The following is a 26,484-nucleotide window of genomic DNA, read 5'->3' on the forward strand; positions in this document are numbered from 1 at the left end:
TCTAGTTTCAAGACTCTGTTTCTAAAGTTCGCAGGAACGGAAAAATTCCTTTGATCTTTGTAAATCAAGCAAATATGGGCAATAAAATTCCAACAGGATATATCGTGGGACGTATTACCATCGTAAACCAGAAAGAAGTCTCAAAGATATTCTTCGGCCAAGACACCAATGGAAAGATTGATGTAACAAAAAGATTTTAACAATCCATACAAAGACTGGTATACAAGAACAAAGACTTATTCGCCAAAAAGGATAGTGATCTTGGAGTTACGGACACAGTGAAGATGAAGATCGACACAGAAGGTCATCACCCTATAAAAAATCGACCTTACCGAGCCCGCCTCAATAAGAGACAATTGCAAATTATAGATAGGCGATAGCGGAGGTGATGGAGGCCAGGATAATAGAAAGATAACAATCACCCTGATCATTTACTTCAGTGTTAGTGAAACAGAAAGATGGATCAGATCGTTTGTGTTGACTTTAGAAGCTATCATAAGATTGTGAAGCCGGTATCATTTCCATTACCATTAATTGACGACATTTTATGCTTGCTAGGAAATACCAAGTACTTTACTGCCTTGGATCTTTAAAGTGTTTATTGGCAAGTAAAACTAGAAGACTCTAGTAAAGATAAGACAGCCTTTGCCTGCCATAAAGGACTATTCCAGTTCAATCGGATGCCATTCGGGTTGAGTAACGCGCCGACAGTCTTTCAAGAACTGATGAACATGGTTCTTCAGGGACAGGAGGAGTTTGCTATTGCATACCTAGATGACATCTTGATATTTTCTGAAACACCGCAAGATCACCTACACCATATCAAAGACGCGTTCTATCGCTTGAGACAACACGGATTAAAACTGAAATTAAAAAAGTGCAGTTTCTTTAAAGAACAAACAGAATATCTCGGTTTCATTATCAATGAATACGGAGAGCAGATCCGAAGATAGTAGAAGCTATACAAAAGTAACCTGCACCTACTTCTGTCAAAGAAGTCCGTGGTTTCATAAGAATGTGCAGCTATTATCCAAGATCCTTCCCTTACTTCTCGAAAATAGCGGAACCTTTGATTGACCTAACCAAAAAATACGCCAGATTCAAATGGACGCCTTACTGTCAAGACACGTTTGATTTCCTTAAAGAGAGCTTAACATTATTGGCATAACCTCACACTAATAAGACTTACATCTTATATACCGATGCTATTGACAATTGTATTGAAGCCTGTCTCACTCAGAAGACTGATGAAGGAGAAGACAAACCAATATACTATCTGTTTCATAAGTTGAGCAAAACCGAAGACAAATGGTCAACTATTGAAAAAGAAGCTTTTGCTATACACTATGCCCTCCAAAAGTTAGATCTCTATCTTCACAGCGCTAAGTTAACCATAAGGACAAACCATAACCCAATGAAGTATACATCCGATACAGAATTAAAAAAATCAATTATGGGTTCTTGCTGGGTACAACTGTGCAAAGTGGAGTAGCTCGAAGGCAGATTCAACTGCTGGGCAGATATCTTTGTAGAGAGTACCAACTGGAAGTAAAGACGATGAATCGGAAGAACAATCTGACTGTGATGAACCAGATGTGAAAGATAATTTCTTTGAAGTCAAAGTGTTTAATTCAAATGCCTTCTCACCAAAGAGACTAGCCAAATGTGAAATAAGATGAATTGTTAAAGCCGTTCATTGACCTCCTGGAATATGTTGACGTTAAAGAAAGACAATAAACGACGAACAAAAAAAGGAATTGAAAAATAGGCTAAAAAAGAAACAGCGACTGCAACCAGAGAAAAGATATTCCTGGAAATCGACGGATTAATCTGTCAGACGGAGACGCAGAATACCCAAGACTTCGCTTGTATGTACCACGAGAGTTTGAGTCTTTAGTGGTGCAACTATACCATGACACACTTGGACAAATAGGAGTGGGCAAGACTTACGACGTCATTCGACAGAAATATAATATGCCTAACCTATATCAAAGGTTACATTCTTAACTAGATGGATGTGTGGTGTGTCAAACCAAAAGTAACAAGAACAAGAGGCCCATGGGGCCACATCGCTCACCTGAGCAACAATGGGCGTTCAAAAGATATTGTGCCATTTGGTCCCTCGGTAGAATAAGAAAAATTAAATATTGTAAAGTATTCGAATTTTACACTTATTTTGGCATACACGTAATCTTTGACATTGTACCTTCATTAAATACGATTTCTTACCAGAATAAGAAAATCCTACGCAAGATTTAAAACTAAACATTTGGTAGGGGTACACAGTTAAGTTGTTAACTTCCAATTCCCTATATTTCGTTCTGCCCCCCCCCCCCACTTTGTAAAGCGATCAAAATATATGAGAGCATATAGGTACATTATTTTCATCAACTACTTACTAGTTATTGTATTTTAAAAACAAATATAATAGTTATTGTTTTTTATTTAAAAAATCATACATGTATAGATGTGAAGAAGAAAATTGTACTTCAATGTGCTCAATTCCTCAAATTAAAAACATTCAAAAAAAAGATGGGGGAATAAGATGGCGCAAATGCCCATTCGGTTTAGTAGTGAAATTCAATTATCTCCAATTAAATCTATTCAAATATATTATAATACAACTTTGCAAAAGCAAAATTTCCAACTATAGTCAGTTTTTAATATATTTAACAAAAAATAAGAAAAAAATATATTGTCGGAAATTTTGGTGGCATCGAACCCGTAACATAAAAACCCTAGATATCTACGGTTAGCTTATGCCAGATACTCTAACCACTGAGCCATTTCAGACACAACAAAGGCGGCTTTTTAAATATTATGTGTGACTAAGGTCACGAATTACCGGACTTGTATTATTTTTTCAATACATTTAGTTGTTTGGATACAAAATGATATTTTTAATGTATAGTGGGTCATCTCTCCACGTTTTTGTTGATTGAAATAGTTTTGTTTTCCATTAGACCTTAATTAGACTATGAGAAAAATATGGAGCACATACCCACTCTATAAAAAAATGCCTTGAAGTTCTAAAAAATGACAATATTTGCAGGTTTTGATACGTATACGCCTGTTTGAGTCGACATATTCCAAGTATTGAACATACCTACAGGTTACAAATCAATGATTCGTTAAATATATAATATTCTTTTAAATGATTTTAAAAAAAACATCAGATTTGTTGATACTTTCATTTTTTAGTAGCCTGTCCGACCGCGTATGGGCATTTTACACGCCTTATCCACCCATCTTCTTTATTTGTCTTCTCCATTATAATTAAATGACTGTTATTTACTTTGCGTACAAGCCAGGATAATTTTCCGCTGTGATATTTTCGTAGGAATAGCGAAAATTACTTTATCCCCGCAACAGAAATGTGTCAGAACTATGGAAACTGTTTTAAAGATGTCGTTTTTATTTACTCGTGTCTGAAAAACTATCAAAATTGATGTAGATTTCACATTATTTATTGTATAAAGACGGGGCCCCAAATAGTATGTATATACAGAATATCATTCTTTTATTTTGTGTGTACAAGAATTTAACATACTCTAATTCATATATAATTTTTAATGTTCAACCAAAATTTCAGCGTCAATCGTAGAAATATAAGCATGATACAGAGCTCACAGTTCGCCTAGGTTTGAGTCATATTTGGTTCACATGAGTTTATTACATTCAGCTTAAGATTTTTAACTTGGTATTTCCTATTCAGCATTTAAAATGGAAATAAAAAGAATGGCCTAAGATTTTCAATTCTTTTATTCACTCAAGACCAGTTCACTGGTATTTGAGGTTCAAAATCAGTTTATACAAATGTACACAAACACAGTCAAGGATCACATGTACAGAAGGAGTAATAATGGCGAAAAAAGGTTAAGTTTACAATTCAATAAGTTGTTAAAGTTGGTTTCTGGAAAAACAGACCTAGAAAATTTTCTTAATAAATATTGACAGTTTTTTTTACTATTTTAATCTTTAGTGTTTAAGATCTGTGTACGAACATAGAATTGTGAGCAAATCTCTGTATCTTGCTTATAATTCGAAGCTTAACACTCAAATATGTCTTTCAGATATCAGTGATTGGATGAAGACCAATATGCTTAAATTAAATCAAGACAAAACAGAACTTATTATATATTCTCCTAAAAACAGACTTGGCGCATTTGGAAACTGCAAAATAAATTTTGACGGTCAGATTATTGATGCAACTTCCTGTGTTAGAAACCTTGGGGTACTCTTTCACCGGACGCTGACTTTAGATGACCAGATTAGTTCTATTTCTAAACAGTGTTTCTACCAACTTCGAAATATTGGTCGAATTCGTAAACTCATTTTGGAAAATGCTTGCAAAACGTTAGTGTGCTCCCTTGTCACATCAAGGCTTAATTACGGAAACGCATTGCTGTATGGGTTGGGCTCCAGTTCCTTGTCAAAGCTACAGAGAATTCAAAATACAGCTGCCAGAATAATAACAAGAACCAAGAAGCATGATCATATCACACCGGTGCTGGTTGCTCTTCATTGGTTGCCTGTGGAATTTCGAATTCAATACAAACTAGTTTTGACTGTTTTCAAGGCTTTGCAAGAGAAGTCACCGGCATACATTCAGAACCTTATTGATGTATATTTTCAATCAAGATCACTTCGATCAGAGAACTCGAGATTTCTGGTTAAGCCCAAGGCACGTACCACATTTTATGGAAATCGGCGTTTCGATGTCAGTGCAGCTGAACTCTGGAACAGTCTTCCCGGAGTTTTAAGACTCGAAGAAAATCTGACCAGTTTTAAAAAGTCACTCAAGACACATCTTTTTAAATTAGCGTTTTATAACTGACCCTTTTATCAGTTTAAATAGATCGTCAGTCTTTAATCTGTGCTAAAAATGTTTTATGAATATTTTAAAAACTGTTTAGCCTATTTTCTATATGTAAACCTCTTTTTATAGATTTATATGCCTATAATTACTCAATTTTATTTGTGTATGCTCATTGTGTAGTTTTAACTTATTATGTAAAGCGCTTTAGAGTAATTTTATTATATTTAGCGTTATATAAATGTTATAATAATAATAATAAATAATAAAAAATGTTATAATAATAAAATATGGTTAGTAAATAGAAATTATAAACAATTAAACACAAGAAACATGCACTACATGACTGTATAACAAATAAAGAACACTATTTATTTTATCGAAATGAATCATATATATACATATATATGCCTACATATTTCCGTCAGCGATATCAAACTCTATTTAAACTGAATAAACTCGAGAAAATGCCGAGCATCTCAACAAAACCTATTGCATTAATCTACAATTACGCAAAAGAAAATGCCGAATTACCGATAGAATGAATTGTATTTCAGTACTTTTTTGATACATCAGATTTTGCTTAATTTGCACAGGTAAACAGTTAATTGTTTGATTTACCGAAGTCTCTGATACGTAAAAATCACGAAATACAGACGATAGTTCCCAGGTTACAAAGCATAAATAATAAAAACGAAACGAAAATCAGAACAAGCCAACACCAACGTCATGTGTGAAAACTGTCAACGTATTGAAATATTTAGCCTCAACTTACTTCACAAAATCGGCATCAATATATTTTGCATGTTTCTAAAATTTCCCTTCATACGCGAACTGTTGCACAACAAGCAAATTCATCATAGTCAGATCGACCCTTTTTCGTATAATGTCATGGCTGCTTTAAACAAAGAACCTCGTTTTAGAAGTATGGAATACGAGTCTTGGTAAAATGGGTATGCAAACTGGGGCCGGGGCAAAATAAAAGCCGGGGCAGATCGGCAATCGTCAATTCCAAATACGCATTATTTTGCAGCAATATTTACAGCAAATACAAATATACTGGTCCATCAAATATCCTGAAATTTTAATGAGATTGGCAGATTAATAACTGCAAATCTTTTGTTTTGCCCAGGCCAAGTCTTGTCCACCCATTTTACCGGATGCCGAACCCGAAGGTATTAAACTGATTGAAACACACCTTTCCTTTATTATTATTTTCGTAATAACTCAGATTTGAAACAGAATTAGCACTTAATTTTTGCAATTTATATTTTCCTTCCCATAAGGATAATTTATGCTAAACTACGTTGAATTGTAGTTCTTGAGAAGAAGATTTTTAAAAATGCACCCCCTTTTTTCTACAGTTTCAAGGTTTTCTCCGCTTTGAATACAGATCGGACTTTCATTTCTGCAATTTATATTCGCCTTCCTATAAGGATGCTTTGTGCCAAATTTAATTGAAAATGGATAAGCGGTTTCAGAAAAGAAGTTCAAAATGTAAAAAGTTTACAGACGGACAGACAGACATATGGACAGACGGACGGACGTACAGACGGACGACAGACAAAATGTGATCAGAATAGCTCACTTGAGCTTTCAGCTCAGGTGAGCTAAAAACAGCCCCCACTGCAAGAAACGGATATACCACCTTTCCCTATGGCTAAAGTGGGACTTAACTTGTCTGGACCATACCGATTTCTACTTAGTCAAATAAGTACTGACATTCCCATTTTGTACTGATAAATTAAGACATTTACTGACAATGAAGCGACATTACTGATAAACTTAGAAAAGTACTGACGTTTTTACTGACGGTACTGAGAAACTGGGAAAAGTACTGACAAACTTAGACAGTACTGATAAACGAAGAGAAGAACCGCCACTTTTTACTGACGGTACTGAAAAACTTAGTGAAGTACTGACAAGCACTGATAAGTACTGGCCCTATTGTTTTTACTCCTACTGAATACAATTTTACCTTATCTTTTTTCTTTTATGTCATTTTTTCACCGTTAATTAAGCTACCTAGATACAGTGTAAGGTTTATAAAGACTGATATTAAGTTTGAAATATAAACTGGGTCTGTTTTATTTAATTTGTTTAATGTTAATCCAAAATTATGATTAGAAAAATTGTCATAATTAAAAAAATGTGTAATATGTGGCTTTATTTGTTACACATAAAAATGTGTTGTTAAAATAGGAAGGGGGTGGAACTGGAATTGGATGTTTGCAAATGACTTACTATGCCATTTTTTTTATTTTCATTTTGTAGTAAAACATCTTCATGTTTTAATTCAATATGTTTTGCCATATGCAGCTAATCACATGTTAAAAAATCATTTGTATATAAAATGTGATGCGGGATACAACGTACATGTAAGGCTAACCGGTAGTTAGACCTACCGCGTTAAAAAAAATCTACTATTACAAGGAGCATGGTGACATGCTAAAGTCGTGTTAACTTTATACCAACATTGGTACAGTTTGTCGGACAGGAGAGAGAGAGAGAGAGAGACAGAGAGAGAGAGAGAGAGAGAGAGAGAGAGAGAGAGAGAGAGAGAGAGAGAGAGAGAGAGAGTTTGCATTGATTTTGAATTAAAGAAAGTGAGCGCACTAGATTGTAAGTTTGCAGGAATCCTCGACACGAATCAATTGGGATTTAAATGTCTATAACCTCGAAAGGCTATGTACAGGTTTCAACAAAAATATATTATGTTGAGAGTCGAAGTACATGTCTATTCCGGTTATTAAAAAACTCACAAGCTTTCAAAAAATGGCAATGAGAGGTAAACCGATAACTAGTTGGAAATGTTAATGCAAACACATTTTAATGAAGTTATATTGTGTATATCCTAAAAAAGCTAGTAAAAAGAAACGAAAATAGTGTTCATTCAGCAGATCTAGAAATCAATAACAACAAATTAAAATATACCAGCATATTATAATTCAACATCATGTTATAATAACAAACATTTAAAACAAAAAAGTTTAATTTTTTTTTAAAAGACCACCAGTCGGATTTTAACCCAAAACACTGAATGTTTGTATTCAGTAATCCAGGACAAAACCACTGAGCCATGCGAGACTTGTCAATATGCTCTATAAAGTACTGTTTGAAACAACATTGTCATATCAATGGACTTTGTTTTTTATCCTTCAAAAAATCATTTGAAAAAGTACATAATTAGTCACCTCTGGGTCATCTCTCCATCTTTTTTTAAAAAGCGACATTTTTAATGTTGAAATATGTTATCTTTACACGTTTCAAAGAAAGTGAGCGCACAAGATTGTAAGTTTGCAGGAATCCTCGACACGAATCAATTGGGATTTAAATGTCTATAACCTCGAAAGGCTATGTACAGGTTTCAACAAAAATATATTATGTTGAGAGTCGAAGTACATGGCTATTCCGGTTATTAAAAAACCCACAAAGCTTTCAAAAAATGGCAATGAGAGGTAAACCGATAACTAGTTGGAAATGTTAATGAAAACATATTTTAATGAAGTTATATTGTGTATATCCTAAAAAACTAGTAATAAGAACAGAATTTTTTTTATAGTGTTCATACAGCAGATCTAGAAATCAATAAAAACAAATTAAAATATACCGGTATATTATAATTCAACATCATGTTATAATAACAAACATTTAAAACAAAAATGTTTAATTTTTTTTAAAAGACCACCAGTTGGATTTGAACCCCAAACACTGAATGTATACATGTATTCACTAAATCCAGGACAAAACCACTGAGCCACGGAGACTTGTCAATATATGCTCTATAAAGTACTGTTTGAAACAACACTGTCATATCAATGGACTTTGTTTTTTATCCTTCAAAAAATAATTTGAAAAAGTACATAATTAGTCATCTCTGGCATGGGTCATCTCTCCATCTTTTTTTAAAAAGCGACATTTTTAATGTTGAAATGTGTTACCTTTTCACGTTTCAAATTTGTGGAGAGAAGACCCAGAGACAACAAAATCATTTAAAAACAGCTGTAAATAAGTAGGATTTTGCATGAATTGCATCGTGTTGCTATTTTTGGACCCATATTATAATAAACTCATTCCACATCCAACAGAAACCAGATAACGGTTATAATTCGAAAAATATTCAAAATCAATTGATGAAATTTTCACTCTCCTTGTGCGCCCAGATTCCTGCCGAATCTACATCTTAAGCGCCCACATTCTTTGTGGAGAGAAGACCCAGAGACAACAAAACCATTTAAAAACAGTTGTAAATAAGTAGGATTTTATATGAATTGCATCGTGTTGCTATATTTAGACCCATATTATGATAAAACCTTTTGCATTTCAAATATTTTTCCACTCATTCCACATCCAACAGAAACCAAATAACGGTTATAATTCGAAAAATATTCAAAATTAATTGATGAAATTTTCACTTTCCTTGTGCGCCCAGATTCCTGCCGAATGTACATTTTAAGCGCCCACTTTCTTTACTAATAGTTTACCCGTAAATTTATTTCCTAATAAGTTAACCTGCAATCCTAATTTCATGACCAATTATTTATCAATCCGCGGCACTGGTTAGAACATACACGACATACATGTAAATGTAGTACTAGTGTTTTCTATACATGTAGGAGTTGAGAGAGAGAGAGAGAGAGAGAGAGAGAGAGAGAGTTTATATTGATTTTGTTTATTTAGATTAAGAGCGGTCAATTTAATCTTTTATCTATCAATGTTTTATTTCACACCAGATCAAATGATCAAATAACCTAAAAACACATGTTTAACAACTGGGTAATTGAAGTTAAATTTTTCAAAGAAGAGGATGTTGACATTTTTTCACTCGATCAGTGGTTATATAATAGCTACTGTACACAGCCCTTCTTGACAATTTGCAGTGCAGGGTAGCGAAATTTGGAACAATGAGGTGACAGACACAGGTGTACATGTATATATACACACACACACTTCCTAATATCTGAACGACCAGTAAGGGATTATATAATGGCTACTGTACACAACCATCCTTGACAATTTGCAGTGCACGGTAGCGAGATTGGGAACAAAGAGGTGACAGACACACGTGTACTTGTATATACACACACGTCCTAAGATCTGAATGCTCGGTACTGCTTAACAATAATGCAATATTTTGTTTTAACATCCCTAAATACTTGTTCCCGTTTGCTAAGTAAGAAAACAGATTTGACAATTTTGATTTATCAGTTCTAAGAATTTCAAACATGAAAAGGAAAAGTTTTAAATTCAGAACATCATTTGACATGGTGATATGAATTAAAACTTAATTTCTCTCTTATATTTTTCATTTTTCAAACAAGATTTAAATAAATGTATGATATTTTTTTCTAATCTTAAACCCGAAACATTGTTTTAAAATCATGCTTGTGTGTGTTTACGTTACCCGTCACCGGCATTATTAAACATACATTTAATCATTTATGAACTGTATCATTGCTTTATATGTACATGCGTGAAGACAATTCTAATCAATAATGCATATGAATTACTGAACTGGACAATGCACACTGTGATAAATTAAATGTGTCAAGAACCGGACTACCCCCCCCCCCCCCCTCCCCCTTTCGAAAAAATCAACTCTCTAAAACACACACACACACACACACACACACACACACACACACACACACACACACACACACTCTCTCTCTCTCTCTCTCATGATTTTTCAGGAAATAAAAAATGGCTATCATCGATTGGGATTTACATGATTTAGATACATGAATTAACTAATCTACTTCCTGCTAGATAGAATCAACAGACATTTCATGGAGACTATGTTATTATATGCATCACTTCTACAGGCAAAACAGTCAAAATATAGGTGATCATGTCGATCGGTGTGATTATCTGCAAGTGCTAATTATGTTGTGTTATTATGCGCTTTAACTCAGGCAGGTTCCAGGGGTCCTCCACTTTTTTTTATTTAACAAATTACAAAACACGGTCATTTGTCTAAATACATGTATTAGGATATATAAGCGGTTTATCGGTATACAAGTCTAACTAGATTTGTGTCAATGTTGAGTCAGATGTTTAGATAAAATCTAGTCTCCTCCAGCTTCAATTGATGGATAGGGTTCATTTCTAGATTTATATTATTTCACAATGACAAAATAGTTGATAAACACGTTCGGCCTCTGTCCCAAGCGCTTCAAGCTTACCGCGATAATAAGTATTCGGAAACACAGCGCATTAATTTACTATGTAAAATGCGCCGACCCCAAAATCATTTCAAAAGAGTAGACATGTTGTTTATGTTTCCCGGGGGGGGGGGGGGGGGGGTCTGAGCCATATTTTTAATTTATGCAAATTTAAGGAATTACATTTTTCCATGGAGAGTGCAAGGGGGGTAGGTGGGTCCAGATCCCATATAAATCCGTGCATGGGTAATACAGATAGATTGAATGCTAATAACTAGGTGTTGTTATGGGTGATTAAAATTATTTATCTTCAGCTCAAGAGTGTCAATTTTTTTTTACTGACTTTTCTTTTCTAAATAATTATCAAAACTGAAGCTAACAACATTAATATTATGAAATCCGCCAGTTTCTGGGTGTTTTTTTTTCAAAAAACAAGGCTCAATTTCTCCTTCACTTTAAAATTACATATAAATTTGACATTTTCATTCTAGGAAAATGCTATTTATAAGTTTAATAATCGTTTAATTCTTTATCATAATTAAAAGACACATTATTTAATACAATTTCACACCTTTTAAGCTCTAGCGGGAGTAAACACAATGGTGTCAGTACTTATCAGTACTTGTCAGTACTTCTCTAAGTTTTTCAGTACCGTCAGTAAAAAAGTGTCAGTACTTATTGAAGTTTATCAGTACTGTCTAAGTTTGTCAGTACTTTTCTAAGTTTCTCAGTACCGTCAGAAAAAACGTCAGTACTTTTCTAAGTTTATCAGTAATGTCAGTACATTGTCAGTAAATGTCTAAGTTTATCAGTAAAAAATGGGAATGTCAGTACTTTTATGACTTAGTAGTGCATCATCTTTATCAGAAAATAAATACATCGTGTCATTCATTAAAGTCTATTCTGGATGGCTAGAAGCTTTTTTTTATTCCCGACAAGTCAGCAGACATTATAGTACACCTGATACTAGAAGTAATATATCAAAGATATGGTTGTTCTCTACAAATCCCCACGGAAAATGGAACGGAAAATATTAACAAAAAAGTAGAAAAAGCGTTAAAGGATCTGAACATCAACAATATAACAACGTCCTAATACAGACCCTAAGAAAATGGCAAAGTGGAATCTGGGCTTCTTAATTGTTTTTAATTTTAAGAGATGCTCCGACTGGTACGTCACTTGAAGGTTCATCCCAATTAGGGGATATCAAGGATGCTTTCCTGCTCTTGGCACAAGGCAGAAAAAAATCTCCCTCCGGGACGAAAACAATTTTGTACAAGCTGTGCAATTATTAAGATATTATTCACTCTACTGGAAAGTCTTTGGGCAAGTACAATTTAAATTCAATTGCGCAGTAGTGTGATCTCATACGTCCAGGTATGGGACAGGAGAACAATATTTGCCATACTTGTAGGCTGTTTTTAACTTTCCTATAGCATGATTGTCACAAACTACATGCTTTCTGTCAACCTTTAACCTATACACATGTTTTTACTCATGCTATGTACTGATGCGGGAGGCTGTAATCTCGTATCTCTCGACGCTGTGCTGGTCAGTTTGATATTTTTGATACTGTATTTGGAAATATAATACTGCTTTCAAATTAAATCACTGAATTTACAATTATGATCAGCACAGGTGGTCGTGACTAAACGAAACTACCCGTTCAAGCTGAAAGGGTATATATACTCATGTCCATTGTAAGCAATTTAGACTGAATTAGAGATTGATTTATAATTGATTAGAGCTTATACCACTATATGACATGATGTATAAACTTGTGAAAACATTTACTGGAAGTTGAGTTAATCAATAACAAAGAAGACGGGGAGACTTTGTGGCAAACGTCTTACAAATTAAATATTTTTGATGAGTTAAAATACATGGATCAACCACTTCAATCATCTATATTCAGAAAAAAGAAATCAATGATGAGCATTTGTACCTGCTAATGTCGTGCAACTTTTTTTTTCTGACGAGATGATTCCATGGCTATTTTGTGCAGATACATAAAACACATACATCGTAGAAGGTTGGAGATGTTGTACAAATGTTGAATGAAAAACATTTTCTCCTCTGTCTGATATGTTATTAGATTGCTGACCACTTGAAGCAATGACAGTAAATAACTGTGGGTCTCCACCATTAAAAGATGATTTCCATTGCACTTTTGCACGTGTTTCTTCACATACAATTTCAATACTGACTGGCACGTTTGGTTTTCCTGTATGTATATTATTACATATAAGTTATAGCTTGTTATAAGACTTAGTTTGTTAAGTTATTTGTATAACAAACCCGTTATTTGTATACTAGTAATAATCATAAAACTGATCATACTCACTTTGAGGAATTACATTTATGATCACTTTAAAGTTTCCATACGAATTTCGTAATTTAAGATGATAAACTCCAAAATCACTTAGATTAACAACTGCTTGACTGATTTGAATAGTAAAATTATTCACTGCATTTCTGTTAATAATTTTCATCATCTGATCGGATACAGTTCCATTTTCATGTTCCAATTCAATCGAAGGCTCAGGATATGCAATCACAATGGTTGAAAAATCAATCCCAGTAGTATCAGTGACTCCTAGTGTAAAATTTGTTTTATATGACCGGGGTTTGCCTGAAATATTTTTTAATTGCATTTTTATTATAAATATTATCAAGCAAAGACATTAAATAAAATAAAAGTTACACTTTTAAAACATACCTTCTCACAAACTTTGCATTGAATAGGATAGGCAATTTAATTAAAATAAGACGTGCAAAACCGTTCCTCTACAATACGCTATACAATATCAAACAACATCCTTTTTTGATTGGATTGATAGAATAGGATGTTGGAAACAGGAGCTGAGGTAACATTACGAGGGTTGTTCGGAAATTATTAAAACAACACAAATCGCTCTTTCTAAGCGGCGAATTTGAATGAAAATTGCCATGAGCATTAAGGTTCCTCGACACACCAAAATTTTATTTGCTGAATCAATAGAGAATATTTTTTGAAATATGATTCCACAAAACAGAGATCAAAAGAAGTCACCTAAAATGATTTTCGACAGATCTGGGTATCTTTTCTACAATTTAATAAAAAATCCAAATACCAGCCGGCGACAAGAGTTTGACCTGGCCTGTGTATTTCTTAGTCAACGCTATTAAGCCACATTGTTTATAAGCAGCACTGATTTGTATTAATAAACTGATGAACAAATAATGTCCTCTTAACCAATCGCTAAGCGCCTATCTATTCTAAAGGGTTCACAACGTTAACCTTGGTATCAACTTCAGATGGACGGAATAACGCTGGATCTCTTCTTTCTATCATCATCTAAATTGATTACACAATTCAACAATGTTTACCTTATCTCACCTAACAAGCGACATAGCGTAGGGGTTATGCTCTTTTTTTCGAATCCAAGGGTTCTCGGTTCGATACCACCTTGCGGAGGAATAGTTTTTCTTTTTATTTGTTTGTTTCGGATATTGATTTTTCTTGAATTACTCAATAATTATCAACATTTTCGGAATTTTTTTTTTAATCATTATGAAAGATGGAAATGCTTCTAACTGTTCCGTGAACAATAAGTCTACTAGTTTTCCTTTTTTTCATTTCTTAACACTTTTTAAAATTTCATTTAACCATCTCTAGGGATTTCAATAGGTATAGAGCAGTCTATTCAGACTCCGAAAATGGAGTCAACAGGAACGAATTTCTGCAAACATTTCAGACACCGTTTTCGGAGTCTACATATACGCACTTGTTCAAAATATGGCAATTTGTCTGTCAAAAGATGGGGTTAACGAGATATTAATTTGCTTTGTAATGCATGTGTTGACAGGCTTCTAAGTTGTCAATTTACTTCAATTTTGAAGAAAAGGTTAGGTTTAAAAGTAATTCAGAAAACAAAAAATCGGCCACAGTATCGAAAAATGAACAAAAAGGTATCTTTCTAAGTTCCAACATAATAAGCAGTGTATCATATTAATGTGAAAAGTGTTAAATAATTCCCGCGCTTGCCCAGGGTATCATCTACTAATTATTTAAAACGAAAGAAATAAACAGTGAAGTATTTTTCATATTTAAGGGCTCCTACATTATTTTTGATATAAAGGATGTTTGCGTGCTTTAAATATGACTTCTACAATAGGACGATATAAAGGTTACATTGTTGGATATTATATCTATTCTGTGATAAAACAATACTCATTCATAAATAAAATGACGTCTCATAAGATTTCTTTTACTACAAAATTTGTTTTTCTAACATTTAAATGAATTCAGTGAAAACTCCCTTTAATAGAGTTTTACAAAAGATATTTAAATCTTTGAATACTGTAAACTGCATTACTTACAATTGACAATCAATCCCACCAAAGCTGTGTCATTTCCTACATTATTTTGGACCACAAGTGTGAAGTTCTTTGTATCTGTACAAGTAGCATTTTTGATGTCAAGTGTGGTTGTCATCACTGAGGGTTCGGATTTTAACAGACGTATCTTATCATACCAGGAGGCATTTGAGGAAGGATTACTGGAAATTTCTCGAGTTAATTTGACTGTATCGCTTTCATTGACAAATTGAAGAGGTTTGTGCTGTATGGTCGGCTGATCTAGAAAATAATCAACAAAAAACATTATGTAAGCAAAATTAAAATTTAATTCGAACTGTCTTCATGGGACTACCCCACCCCCTCCCAAGTTCAATAACTCTTTTAAACAAATACATGTACCTTCTTTTACTTGCACTTGCAGCTGTAATAGATGACTAACTCATTGTTTGTTCTAGCCTATTGAATAACGATTTTATTTGAGTTTAGTTCACATACCTGTAAGTTACAAACTGACCATAGTCAACAATATTGAAATTAAAATGTATGTCTCACAGATATCTCCCGAAAATTCCAAATTTAATGAAAATCACACAAAATTGTTATTTGGAAAACGAAACAAGTAAACGCAGTGAGTTATGGTATTCAATCCATTACTATCATATTTCATATCTAATAGAATGCATATTTGATCACTGAAATTTATTTTAAAGCAAATTTTAAGGGTGTATTAAGGGTGTCAAAGTAGCACAGTGTACAATGCGCTCGCTTATCACCGCAGCAACCTCCGATATTGGTTGTATGTGAAAGGTGAAAGGGTGTTCCCACTGGAACACTTGGGTTTTCTCAAGGCACTCCGGCTTCCTCCCACATCAATGACCCCCTCGCTCTAACATCCGAGCCAACAAACGAAATATAAGTTGTAGTACTTGTTTAATAATTGTTTTAAGATCCTCATAATAAACATTTGTCAGAACTATGGGAAGTGTTTAAAAGACGTCGTTTTTATTTCCTGTGTTTGAAAAACTATCAACATTGATGTAAATGTTATATAGATACAGAGGCTGGTTTGAGAATGCTTTATTCTCGTGAATTTATTCGTTCAACATTAGGTTATTTTCTTGTACAAGTAGTTAACGTTTAGCGAGACATTTCTAATGATCAACCAAAATTTCAGCTTCAATCGTAGAATCATAAGCAAGATACCGAGCTCACAATTCTGCTCGGTTTGAGTCATATTTTGTTCATATGAGTTTATTACATCCAACTTAAGATTTTAAAACTTGGTATTTCCTATTAAGCATTTAAAATATAAACAAACTAAAACACGACCTCAGCTCTGTTTACAAACATAGCATTTCGAGCAAAGCTCTGCATCATCCTTACATGTATAACTCGAAGCTTAACTCTCAGATACGGTAAGTAAATAGAAAATTATAAACAATTAAAACAAAGGAAAAATGCACTTAAACAAAGAAAGACCACAGTTAGTTATTCAAAATGAATCATATATATACCTATATATTTCTCTCAGCGAAATTAATCTCCGTTTAGACTGAAAATGCTGAATATCTTAACAAAAAACGTTGCATTAATGAACCATTACGTAGAGATGGTACAAAGTATTTTATAGTGTGTTGCAGGTGCATCAGATTGTTCTCACTTTGCGCAGGTAAACATCAGCTGTCTGATTTACCAAAGTCTACATGTATGTTTGATTTGATACGTAAAATACGTAAAAATACAGGTGAAAATTCCACTCAAGCAGAATTAAAGAAAATGAAACGACAAATTAAAAACAAGCTAAAATCACCGTCACAACTGAAATGTCAACCCATTGAAATATTTAACCTTAATTTACTTCACAAAATCGGCAAAAATATATTTTGAATGTTTTAAATATTCCCTTCGCACGTAAACTATTGCACAGCAAGCAAACTCCTCTGGTATATGATATACCGAACCCAAAGTTATTAACCGATTGACTTCTCTCTTTATTATTTTCGTAAATTACTCAAATTTTAAAAAGGAATAAACCCATTATATTGATAATTTATATTATCCTTTCCATAATGATTATTTATGCTAAATCACTTTATATTTGACTCAGTAGTTCTTGAGAATTTTTCTTCTTTAAATACACCACCCCCACCCCCTTATTAACAGTTTCATGGTTTTCTCCGTTTTGAATAAAGATCGGTCTTTCATTTCTGCAATTTAATTTCAGTATATAACAAGAAATCATATTGACGCAAGCGTCAAATGGGCCGCAAAAAATATAATTGTTGTATGAATCATTGGTTGTTTATATAAAAACACACCACAAAGAAGAAAATAAGAGTTGGTTGTACTAATTTTTATGGTAAATTTTAATATACTTTCAGCAACTTGTTTTGAAGTTGAACATTTTACTATTATCATAAAGAATCGATTTCGTTATTGTAAGCATTTCTAACGGAAATTGTATGATCATTGCAATAGTATGAAGTAATGGAGAGCACATTGCTTTGTACATTACTCTAATAAAAGTTCAACTAATCATTTTTCATTCGGAGATTATGTACTTCTAACTATTTTGGGTTTTTTGTTGTTGCATTGTACTGAATGAAAACTGAATGCATTAGTTTAATATATGATTTCAAGGGACCTCATAATAAAATAAAAATTGATTAGTTCAAATTTTCCAGTCAATTCAAATTTTCATTTCTGTCATATTCTTGCGTAAATAATTGATATAATGTCATTTCATGATATTTTCTACCACATTTTACATGGAAATATAATAATACACATGCAAAATCATTTTATTTGACACGGCAGATAGAAATTCAGATTTCCACCAGATTTTCTACCACATTTTACATGGAAATATTATAATACACACGCAAAGTCATTTATTTTGACACGGCAGATAGAAATTCAAATATATCATTTAAATATAATTTAATGACATTCAGGTCTTTAGTATTTCAGGTCTTTAGTTTGTCCCGCATACCGATCCTGGTGCATTGTTTTGAAAAGAACGAAGAACTCCGAAATATTCCGAATAGATTATAGTCTCGATAAAAACGCGCCAAATACGACAATCTACTAAGTATGACCTACTTTCCATTTACGAGTAAAACAAAAAATATGTGATATTTTCTAAAAGGCATAAAAATATTTCTACATGCAAATTAACTTTAATTCATAAAAATAAGCATAGTATTAATTCTATTAAAAAAAAGTACTATCCCGCAGAAACGCAGTAACAATATTTAGATGTGTATCAAATAACGGACCGCCTTCCGGCGGCCCGTAATAATGATTAAATATGTAAATCTTTATGATATATATATATATATATATATATATATATATATATATATATATATATATATATATATATATATAAAATAATGATATAATGATATAATATAATTTAAATAATGGCTGTGCGTTGAAGGACAGAAGGTCTGCGCACTACATCATAGAAACTCGGACGAGAGGAATAAAAATTTAATGATTGATAAGTTTTGGTTAAAGAATAAGTAATATAACTATGAATAAAATATATGTATTTCTGAAAACATATGTAATTGCTGTTATACCCTTCTAAACAAGAGACCCATGGGCCACATCGCTCACCTTAGCATGATGAAATCAGCTTAATAAAATCATAATACAAAATATCTGGACAATGTGGCATAATACATGTTGATCATATGTAAAAAAAAAAAAGCTATCCCCCCCCTACGGATATTCTTATGTTTATAATCAAGTCCCTTTTCTAACAGGATGATCACATGTTAAGCATTGCAATTCTCAAAAAGATCCTAAACAATTGTTTATATATGGGATATTAACCTACATCAAACTCTAAATCTATTGTGAGGCCCAATAATCGTCCAGGGGCCAAAGTCTTAACAATCTTAAAGAAGCAGCAATAAAAATGTTTGCATATAAGCAAAAAAAAAACCACATACATGTATAATAATTTCAGTTTTTTGTGAATAATTAAAATGTTTTACAAATTTAAATCTACAATAACTGAAGTTGCTTTAACTGAAGGTACAGTTTTTCTAAACAAATTTTTTTTTTTTAGAGAAAGATTTTAAAAATGTTCTCTATACATTCCTACCTTTGAATCTTTACTAACTGAGAATGCTTCCACACAAGTGTCAGCTTTCCCTACTGATTGGTGTCTGAGAGGAAGATTCTTAAAGATTTACTCTACATGTTTATATTCCTATGCAAAATATTCGACCCCCACCTTCCCATTCTGGCCCCACCATACCCTCGAGTGTCATGATTTTTAATAATTTGACTCTATAATACCCGAGGATGCTTCCATGTTTCTAGAGAAGCTTTTTTAAAAGATTTACTCTAGATACTCCTATGTTAAAATTTGACCCTCCATTGTGGCCCCAACCTACCCCCGGAAGTCATGATGTTAACAACTTTAAATCAACACTACCTGGTGATGCTTCCACTTAAGTTACAACTTACCTGGCTGATTGGTTTTGGAGAAGAATATTTTAAAAGATTTACTCAATATATTCCTTTGTAAAAATTCGACCACCATTGTGGCCCCACCCACCCTTTGGTGTAATGATTTTCATAACTTTGAATTCAAACAACCTGGTAATGCATCCACAAAAGTTTGTTTTCCTGGCTAATTGGTTTCTGTGAAGATTTTAAAGTTTTACTCCATATATTCCTATGTAAAAATTTGACCCCCCCCCCCCATTGTGGCCCAACCCTACCCCCGGGGGCATGATTTTCACAACTTTGACTCTACACAGCCTGAGAATGCTTTCTCATAAGTTTCAGCTTTCCTGTGTAATTTGTTTTTGAGGAGAAGATTTTTAAGAATTTACTTTATATATTCCTACGTAAAAATTCGACCCCCTTTTTGACCCTACCCTAACTAGGGGATCCTGATTTTCTCAACGTTGAATCTACACAACTTGAGGATGCTTCCACATAAGCTTCAGCTTTCCTGGCCAAATGGTTCCTGAGAAGATTTTTGAAAATTTCATGGAAATTTTTCAATAATTCCTAAATAGTTCTCCTTGTAAAAGGGCCTGGTCCTTAATTTTCACATCTTTGAATTCCCTTTTCTTAAGGGTACTTTGTGCAGTAGTTCTGGAGATGTTAAAAATATGAAAAAGTTTACAGACAGACAGACAGACAAAATATGATCAGAAAAGCTCACTTGAGCTTTCAGCTTAATCATCATGAGTATGTAGAAACTGCTAAATCATACAGCCATGAGCTTCGCTTCGGGAGCAAGCTATTTTTCCTCCGAGGCACTTATATACGTTTAAAACTGTGTTTTATGTTTTATTTTACATGTACTTCACAAGAACCTGTGGCTCTCGTTTATGTTTTATTATTTTGACTTTATTTCTTGTTAATCGCTAAGGCTGTCGACTCCTGTGATATATTGATCCATATGTCTCTGAGAAAGAAAATTATTTGAATTTGATGTGAATTAATATTGAAAGAATTTACGATAATACTCAAAATAATATAAGCTTCAAACATTATTTTACAAGACATATTGTTAAGACTACAATGTGTGTTAATTATGATCTTTGTTAATTTTAAAAAAAATTATAAAACTATATGTAGTATTTATTTTAACTGACTCAAAGTGTTAATAACGTGTTATTCATTTATAACATGTAGTTTCCAAATATAAAACCCGATAGGATTAATATAGAGAGAAAAAAAGTTTTAAAAATTTACAAATAATAACGACAAAACATTAAAAACGTTGAAAAAAAACCCAATAACAAACATGTCAATGACACAGCAAAATACAACGATTCTGATTTAAGTTCACATATTAAAGTTAATAAAATAAATAGCTCAATGTTCACTGCTTAATGAAGAATTCTCGTTCTCTGCATTCCAACAGCTCAGAAATCTTTCAGTTCAGTGCGCTATTTTCACTCTCTAGCATGTGGAAAGACAAACTGTGTGTTTACATAGTGATTTCAAGTGCTTGTAATGTTCCATCAACGAGCGAAAAAACGGCTTCACTAATGAGCAAGAGGACATCTCTACCAATGAGGAAGGATCAGTCACTGGGTGAGAAATCTCCACAATCGAGTGAGCAGCATTCACCATCGAGGGTAATCCAGCATCTAATGTCGAATGAGGAATGCAATTGGTGGTAGAAGTGTAAAAATGGGGTCCAGGGTCAATGCTATTTGTGGCTGTACAGCGTAACCATCTGTCGTCATTGCGAAAGATGTAACATTCCAGGGTCAATGAAATTTGTTGCAATAACCATCTGGCAGGTTTCCTTGCCTCCACGATGGTATCATATGTCTCCTTATGGGTATAATAATTTTATATGGAAATTAACTCTTCATATATGACATCCTCTGACCTGTGGACCAGTGCATGACAGTTTGATGAGGGCATACCCACTTTTGAACATGTCCCTCTTCTCAGTGAGTTAGAATTTCAACTTCGATAGGAAAATTCCTCGGAAATTGAAGTACGCACAAAGGCACTCCGTGCTGGCAACATAGCTCAACTCCTGAACAAGGTTAAGACCATCTGCATAACTGAAATCTTCCTCAGTCATGAGGTTCAAAATATCACCTAGAAGATCCATAAAACTTGACATATTTTCTGAAAAATAATAAAAATACACTTTATTTCATATACTTGACAAACTTATACATGGGATTCATAAACGCATTAAATAGACCTTTCTCTGGGACTAGTCTTAAGTTCAAATGAGTACACATCCTCACAATAAATAAATCAGAACTGGTATGATCTATCACTCAACATATATCACTTTATCATGATTATGTTATGTATAAATATTTTCTCTCTGATCAGTTGTGGTAAACAAGTTACAATGCACAAGGCACAATATAACATTCATCTGTTCATAGCCTTACTTCGTCGATTAGACAGGTCAACCCCCTTAAAACATTTTTAATCACGCTTTTTAATGCATTTAGATTTCTATCAAAATGCTGGCGCACTATTACCAGAACGTTTTTTCGTAAGAACATGAACAAATCTGATAATTTTTCAACCCAGGAATGACTAAGACTCACACCAAAAAAGGTCCATGGTATCTCCTAATGGCCAAAATCCATTTACTTCTTCTCTCAGGATCGGTCGACAGTGTGTTGAATGACAGCATTGAGTGTATCCCTTTCAAAAGGCTACGCAGCATGCAGCAGTACTTGTTTCCCTTCCCTTAACCGTCGCCATTTTTGTTTAAGCTCTCAATCGACGTTAGCCTTGTTTTAGATTTCGACGCGCGGATTAGAAATATTCTTTGAGAAAGGAGTATTGTGTTTTTCTCAAATATTTAGAAGTTAAACGTTCTGTTGCAGTGGTGTTCTTCGGGTTTTTGAGCACTATAATTATTGTTAAGATTGTTTTCAGTGTAAAAAGTATATCTATCTTTCAAACAAGAGGCCCATGAGCCACATTGCTCACCTGAACGACACTGGCTTTATATGGGTGTTCAAAGGATATTGTGCCATATGGCCCCTCGGTAGATTACCCAAAAATAAATATCCGAATTTTACACTTATTTTTGCACATACTTAAAACTGACATGAATTCATAAATACGCATTCTCCGACTACCGCCATATTAGTTGTCGATTTCTATTGTTCTGCTCATCGCTTCACAACCCCTTTATAAGGCCGAGAGCACTATTCATACACCCGAACACGTTACCTTAGACGAAAAGACGTGTAGAAACGCGATTTGAACAGAAATAATATAACAACCACTGCACTGACAAGGAATATCAAATAAACGACGACACAAAGACAGACTGAGTCCATGCACAGATACTTCACAAATTCCTCGGTAATTGTAGACCGTTTTCCTGTGTATGTTATAACATCGCACATGCACAAACCACACACTGTGGCAGATCGAGCAATGTCAATGATCCCATGGATTTTAGAAACGCGGCGTTTTGTAGGAACGGATGGAAGCGATGTAACGTTGTTACTTTCTTGGATTTACTATCATTTAGCTACTGTGTTGGAAGTAGTGCCGCCAGGGTTTTCAAAAAGATGCAGACGTTATGCACTCTGTATGAACGACTCACGTGTTCGATGTGCATGCGAAGTAAGGCAGCACTGTCTGACAGGTGCAAAATAATATAGATACCCTGGAAATTCTTTCAAAGAATAAATATATTTTGTATTTTATTGATTGTTGTTTTCTTTCTTGTTTATTACAAACATTTTACTACAATGTGAAGTTCATGCATTTAGAAGTGCGTGCAACCTTTAGAATGCCTCGATCTGAAAGCAACCGACCGTAACTTTCACAATCGGCATATATATATATATATATATATATATATATATATATATATATATATATATATATATATATATATATATACCCAAGTGACAGTAAAGGAGTGATCAAAACTAATATGGCGACCAAATGTATTATGAATTCATGTCAGCTTTAATCTTTGACATATTTACCTTTTAATGAATACCATTTTTACCAAAAAATAAGAATATATGCAATACAAATTATATAACTAAAATTTTCAGCACGGGTTTACGGTTAACTTCTACTTTCCTTTATTGTAGCCCCCCCCCCCCCTTCCCCACCACTCGTTAGACACTTTATAAAGCGATCAAAATACATTAGGGCTTGAAAGTACATTTTCTCCCTCAACTTCTCATCACTAGTTATTATATTTCATTAAAAATCAAAGGCCGGAACGACCACAAAGGCTTCAAGCTGACCTAAACTTATATATATATATATATATATATATATATATATATATATATATATATATATATATATATATATATATATACATACAGTGTATATATATATATGTGTGTGTATATATATATATATATATATATATATATATATATATATATATATATATATATATATATATATATATATATATATATATATATATATACATACAGTGTATATATATATATATATATATATATATATATATATATATATATATATATATATATATATATATATATATATATATATATATATATATATATAATTTGAATTTCTCCAGTAAAAGACCTCGTTTTTATTTACTTGTGTTCGAAAACTATCAAAAAATTGTGTAGATTTTTAGCATTTTAACGTTTAAAAGGGGGCACCAGTAAGTAGTTACATCATATCATTCTTCTAGCAAGACATTTCCAATGATCAACCAAAATTGCGGCGTCAATTGTAGAATTATAAGCAAGATGCATAGTTTGGTTTGAGTCATGATTTTGTTCACATGAGTTCATTTATTCAACTTAAGATTTTTAAACTTGGAATTTTCTATTTAGCATAGCTGTATTTAAAATATAAGCAAACTAAAGCATGACCTCAGCTCTGTACATGTGTACAAAGATAACATTGTGCGCAAAGCTCTGTCTTAAAGCTTGACTCTCAGATACGGTTAGTAAATAGAAAATTGTCAACAATTAAAACTATAGAAAAATGCACTAAACAAAGAAAGAACACAATTATTTTTGATCATACATATACTTTTATATTTCTAGCAGCGAAAGTAATCTCTGTTTAGACTGAAAATTCTGAGCATCTCAACAGAACATGTTGCATTAATCAACCATTATGTGTAGATTTTACCGAATTACATGACCCAATAGAATGGATAGTATTTTATAATATGTTGTTAGCGCATCACATTTAGGTATATGTAAACAATCAGCCCTCTGATTAACCGAAGTCTACATTTGAATCAATACGTAAAATTTCCGAAGTACAGGCGAAAGTTCCCCTCAAGTTAAAAAGAAACAAAATAACAATCAAAACAAGCTAAAACAACCGTCACAAGTGAATTTGTCAACGCATTGAAATATTCACTCTCAATTTACTTCACAAAAACGGCACAAATACATATTGAATGTTTCAAATTTTCCATTCGCACATAAACTGTTGCACAACAAGGAAATTAATCTTTTTCAAGAACTGCGAACGCTAACGCCCGTTTCCCGCCTACATTTTACATCCAAATATTTCGGAATTTCTGTCAGTTGAATTTGACTCAGTGGATCTTGAGATGAGGATTTTTAAAAATGCACCATTTTTTCTATAATTTAGATGTTTTCTCCACTTTGAATAAAGGTCGGTCTTTCAATTTTGCAATTATATATTTATCTTACCATAAGGATGTTTTGCGCCAAATTTGGTTAAAAATTGCAAAGTGGTTTAAGAGAAGAAGTTTAAAATGTGAAATTTTACAGACGAATGGACACAGAGACGGACGACGGACAAATGTGTTCAGAAAAGCTTTCAGCTCAGGTGAGCTAATAACCCAAACTTCATTACTTAAACGTAAAAACTTACTTAACAACAAGAGGCCCATGGGCCATATCATTCACCTGATCAATGATATCCATAATAAAATCAGCTTTATGGAGTCATATACAAAATATCTGAACAATGTCGTCTAATTGATCCTGTACATAAAATATTCTCCTGCATGTTTTTAATGTTTATCACTGACACCCTTTGTAAGAGGATGATTTTACAGTCATATTACAAATTGAGCACTACAGTTCTCGATAAAAAGATCAGACTTAAGCAACTGTTAAACAACCAATTTTGAACCTCCATTGTGGCCCCATCCTACCCCTGGGGATCATCATTTGAACAAACCTAAATCTACACTTCATGAGGATGTTTCCACATAAGTTAGAGCTTTTCTGGCTGATCAGTTTCCGAGAGGAAGATTTATTCTATATACTAGTATTCCTATGTAAAAATTCAATCCCCCGTTGTGACCCCACCCTATCCATGGGGATCATGATTTGAACAAACTTGAATTTACACTACCTGAGGATGCCTCTACACACAAGTTTCAGCTTTTCTGGCCAAATGGTTTTTTAAGAAGCAGATTTTGGAAAATACCAACAAATTTTCAATGATTTTTTAATTATGTCCCTTTGAAAAAGAGCATGGCCCTTCATTTTAACAAACTTGAATGCCCTCACCTAAGAATGCTTTGTGCCACCTTTGGTTGAAATCAGCCTAGTGGTTCTGGAGAAGAAGTCGAAAATTTATAAAGTTTACGAACAGACAGACAGACGGACGCCGGACAAAAAGTGATCAGAAAAGCCCACTTGAGCTTTTAGCTCTATTGAGCTAATAATACAGAAACCT

The 26,484-nt window shown here is 33.3% G+C and overlaps 1 protein-coding gene across 2 annotated transcripts in view; it reads right to left on the reverse strand.

The window, feature by feature from the left end:
- LOC136273098 (hemicentin-1-like) overlaps positions 1-26,484 on the reverse strand; it is a 179,275-nt gene that overhangs the window by 58,013 nt on the left and 94,778 nt on the right. For both annotated transcript variants that reach the window (XM_066076997.1, XM_066076996.1), the window contains exons 8-10: positions 15,343-15,600; positions 13,325-13,612; positions 12,926-13,204 (exon numbers count right to left, since the gene is read on the reverse strand). In XM_066076997.1, coding sequence (XP_065933069.1) covers positions 12,926-13,204; positions 13,325-13,612; positions 15,343-15,600 — 825 coding nt within the window. The remainder of the gene's footprint in view (positions 1-12,925; positions 13,205-13,324; positions 13,613-15,342; positions 15,601-26,484) is intronic.

This window comes from Magallana gigas, chromosome 2 (assembly GCF_963853765.1).
Source record: "Magallana gigas chromosome 2, xbMagGiga1.1, whole genome shotgun sequence".
In the NCBI taxonomy this organism is placed as follows: Eukaryota; Metazoa; Mollusca; class Bivalvia; order Ostreida; family Ostreidae; genus Magallana; species Magallana gigas.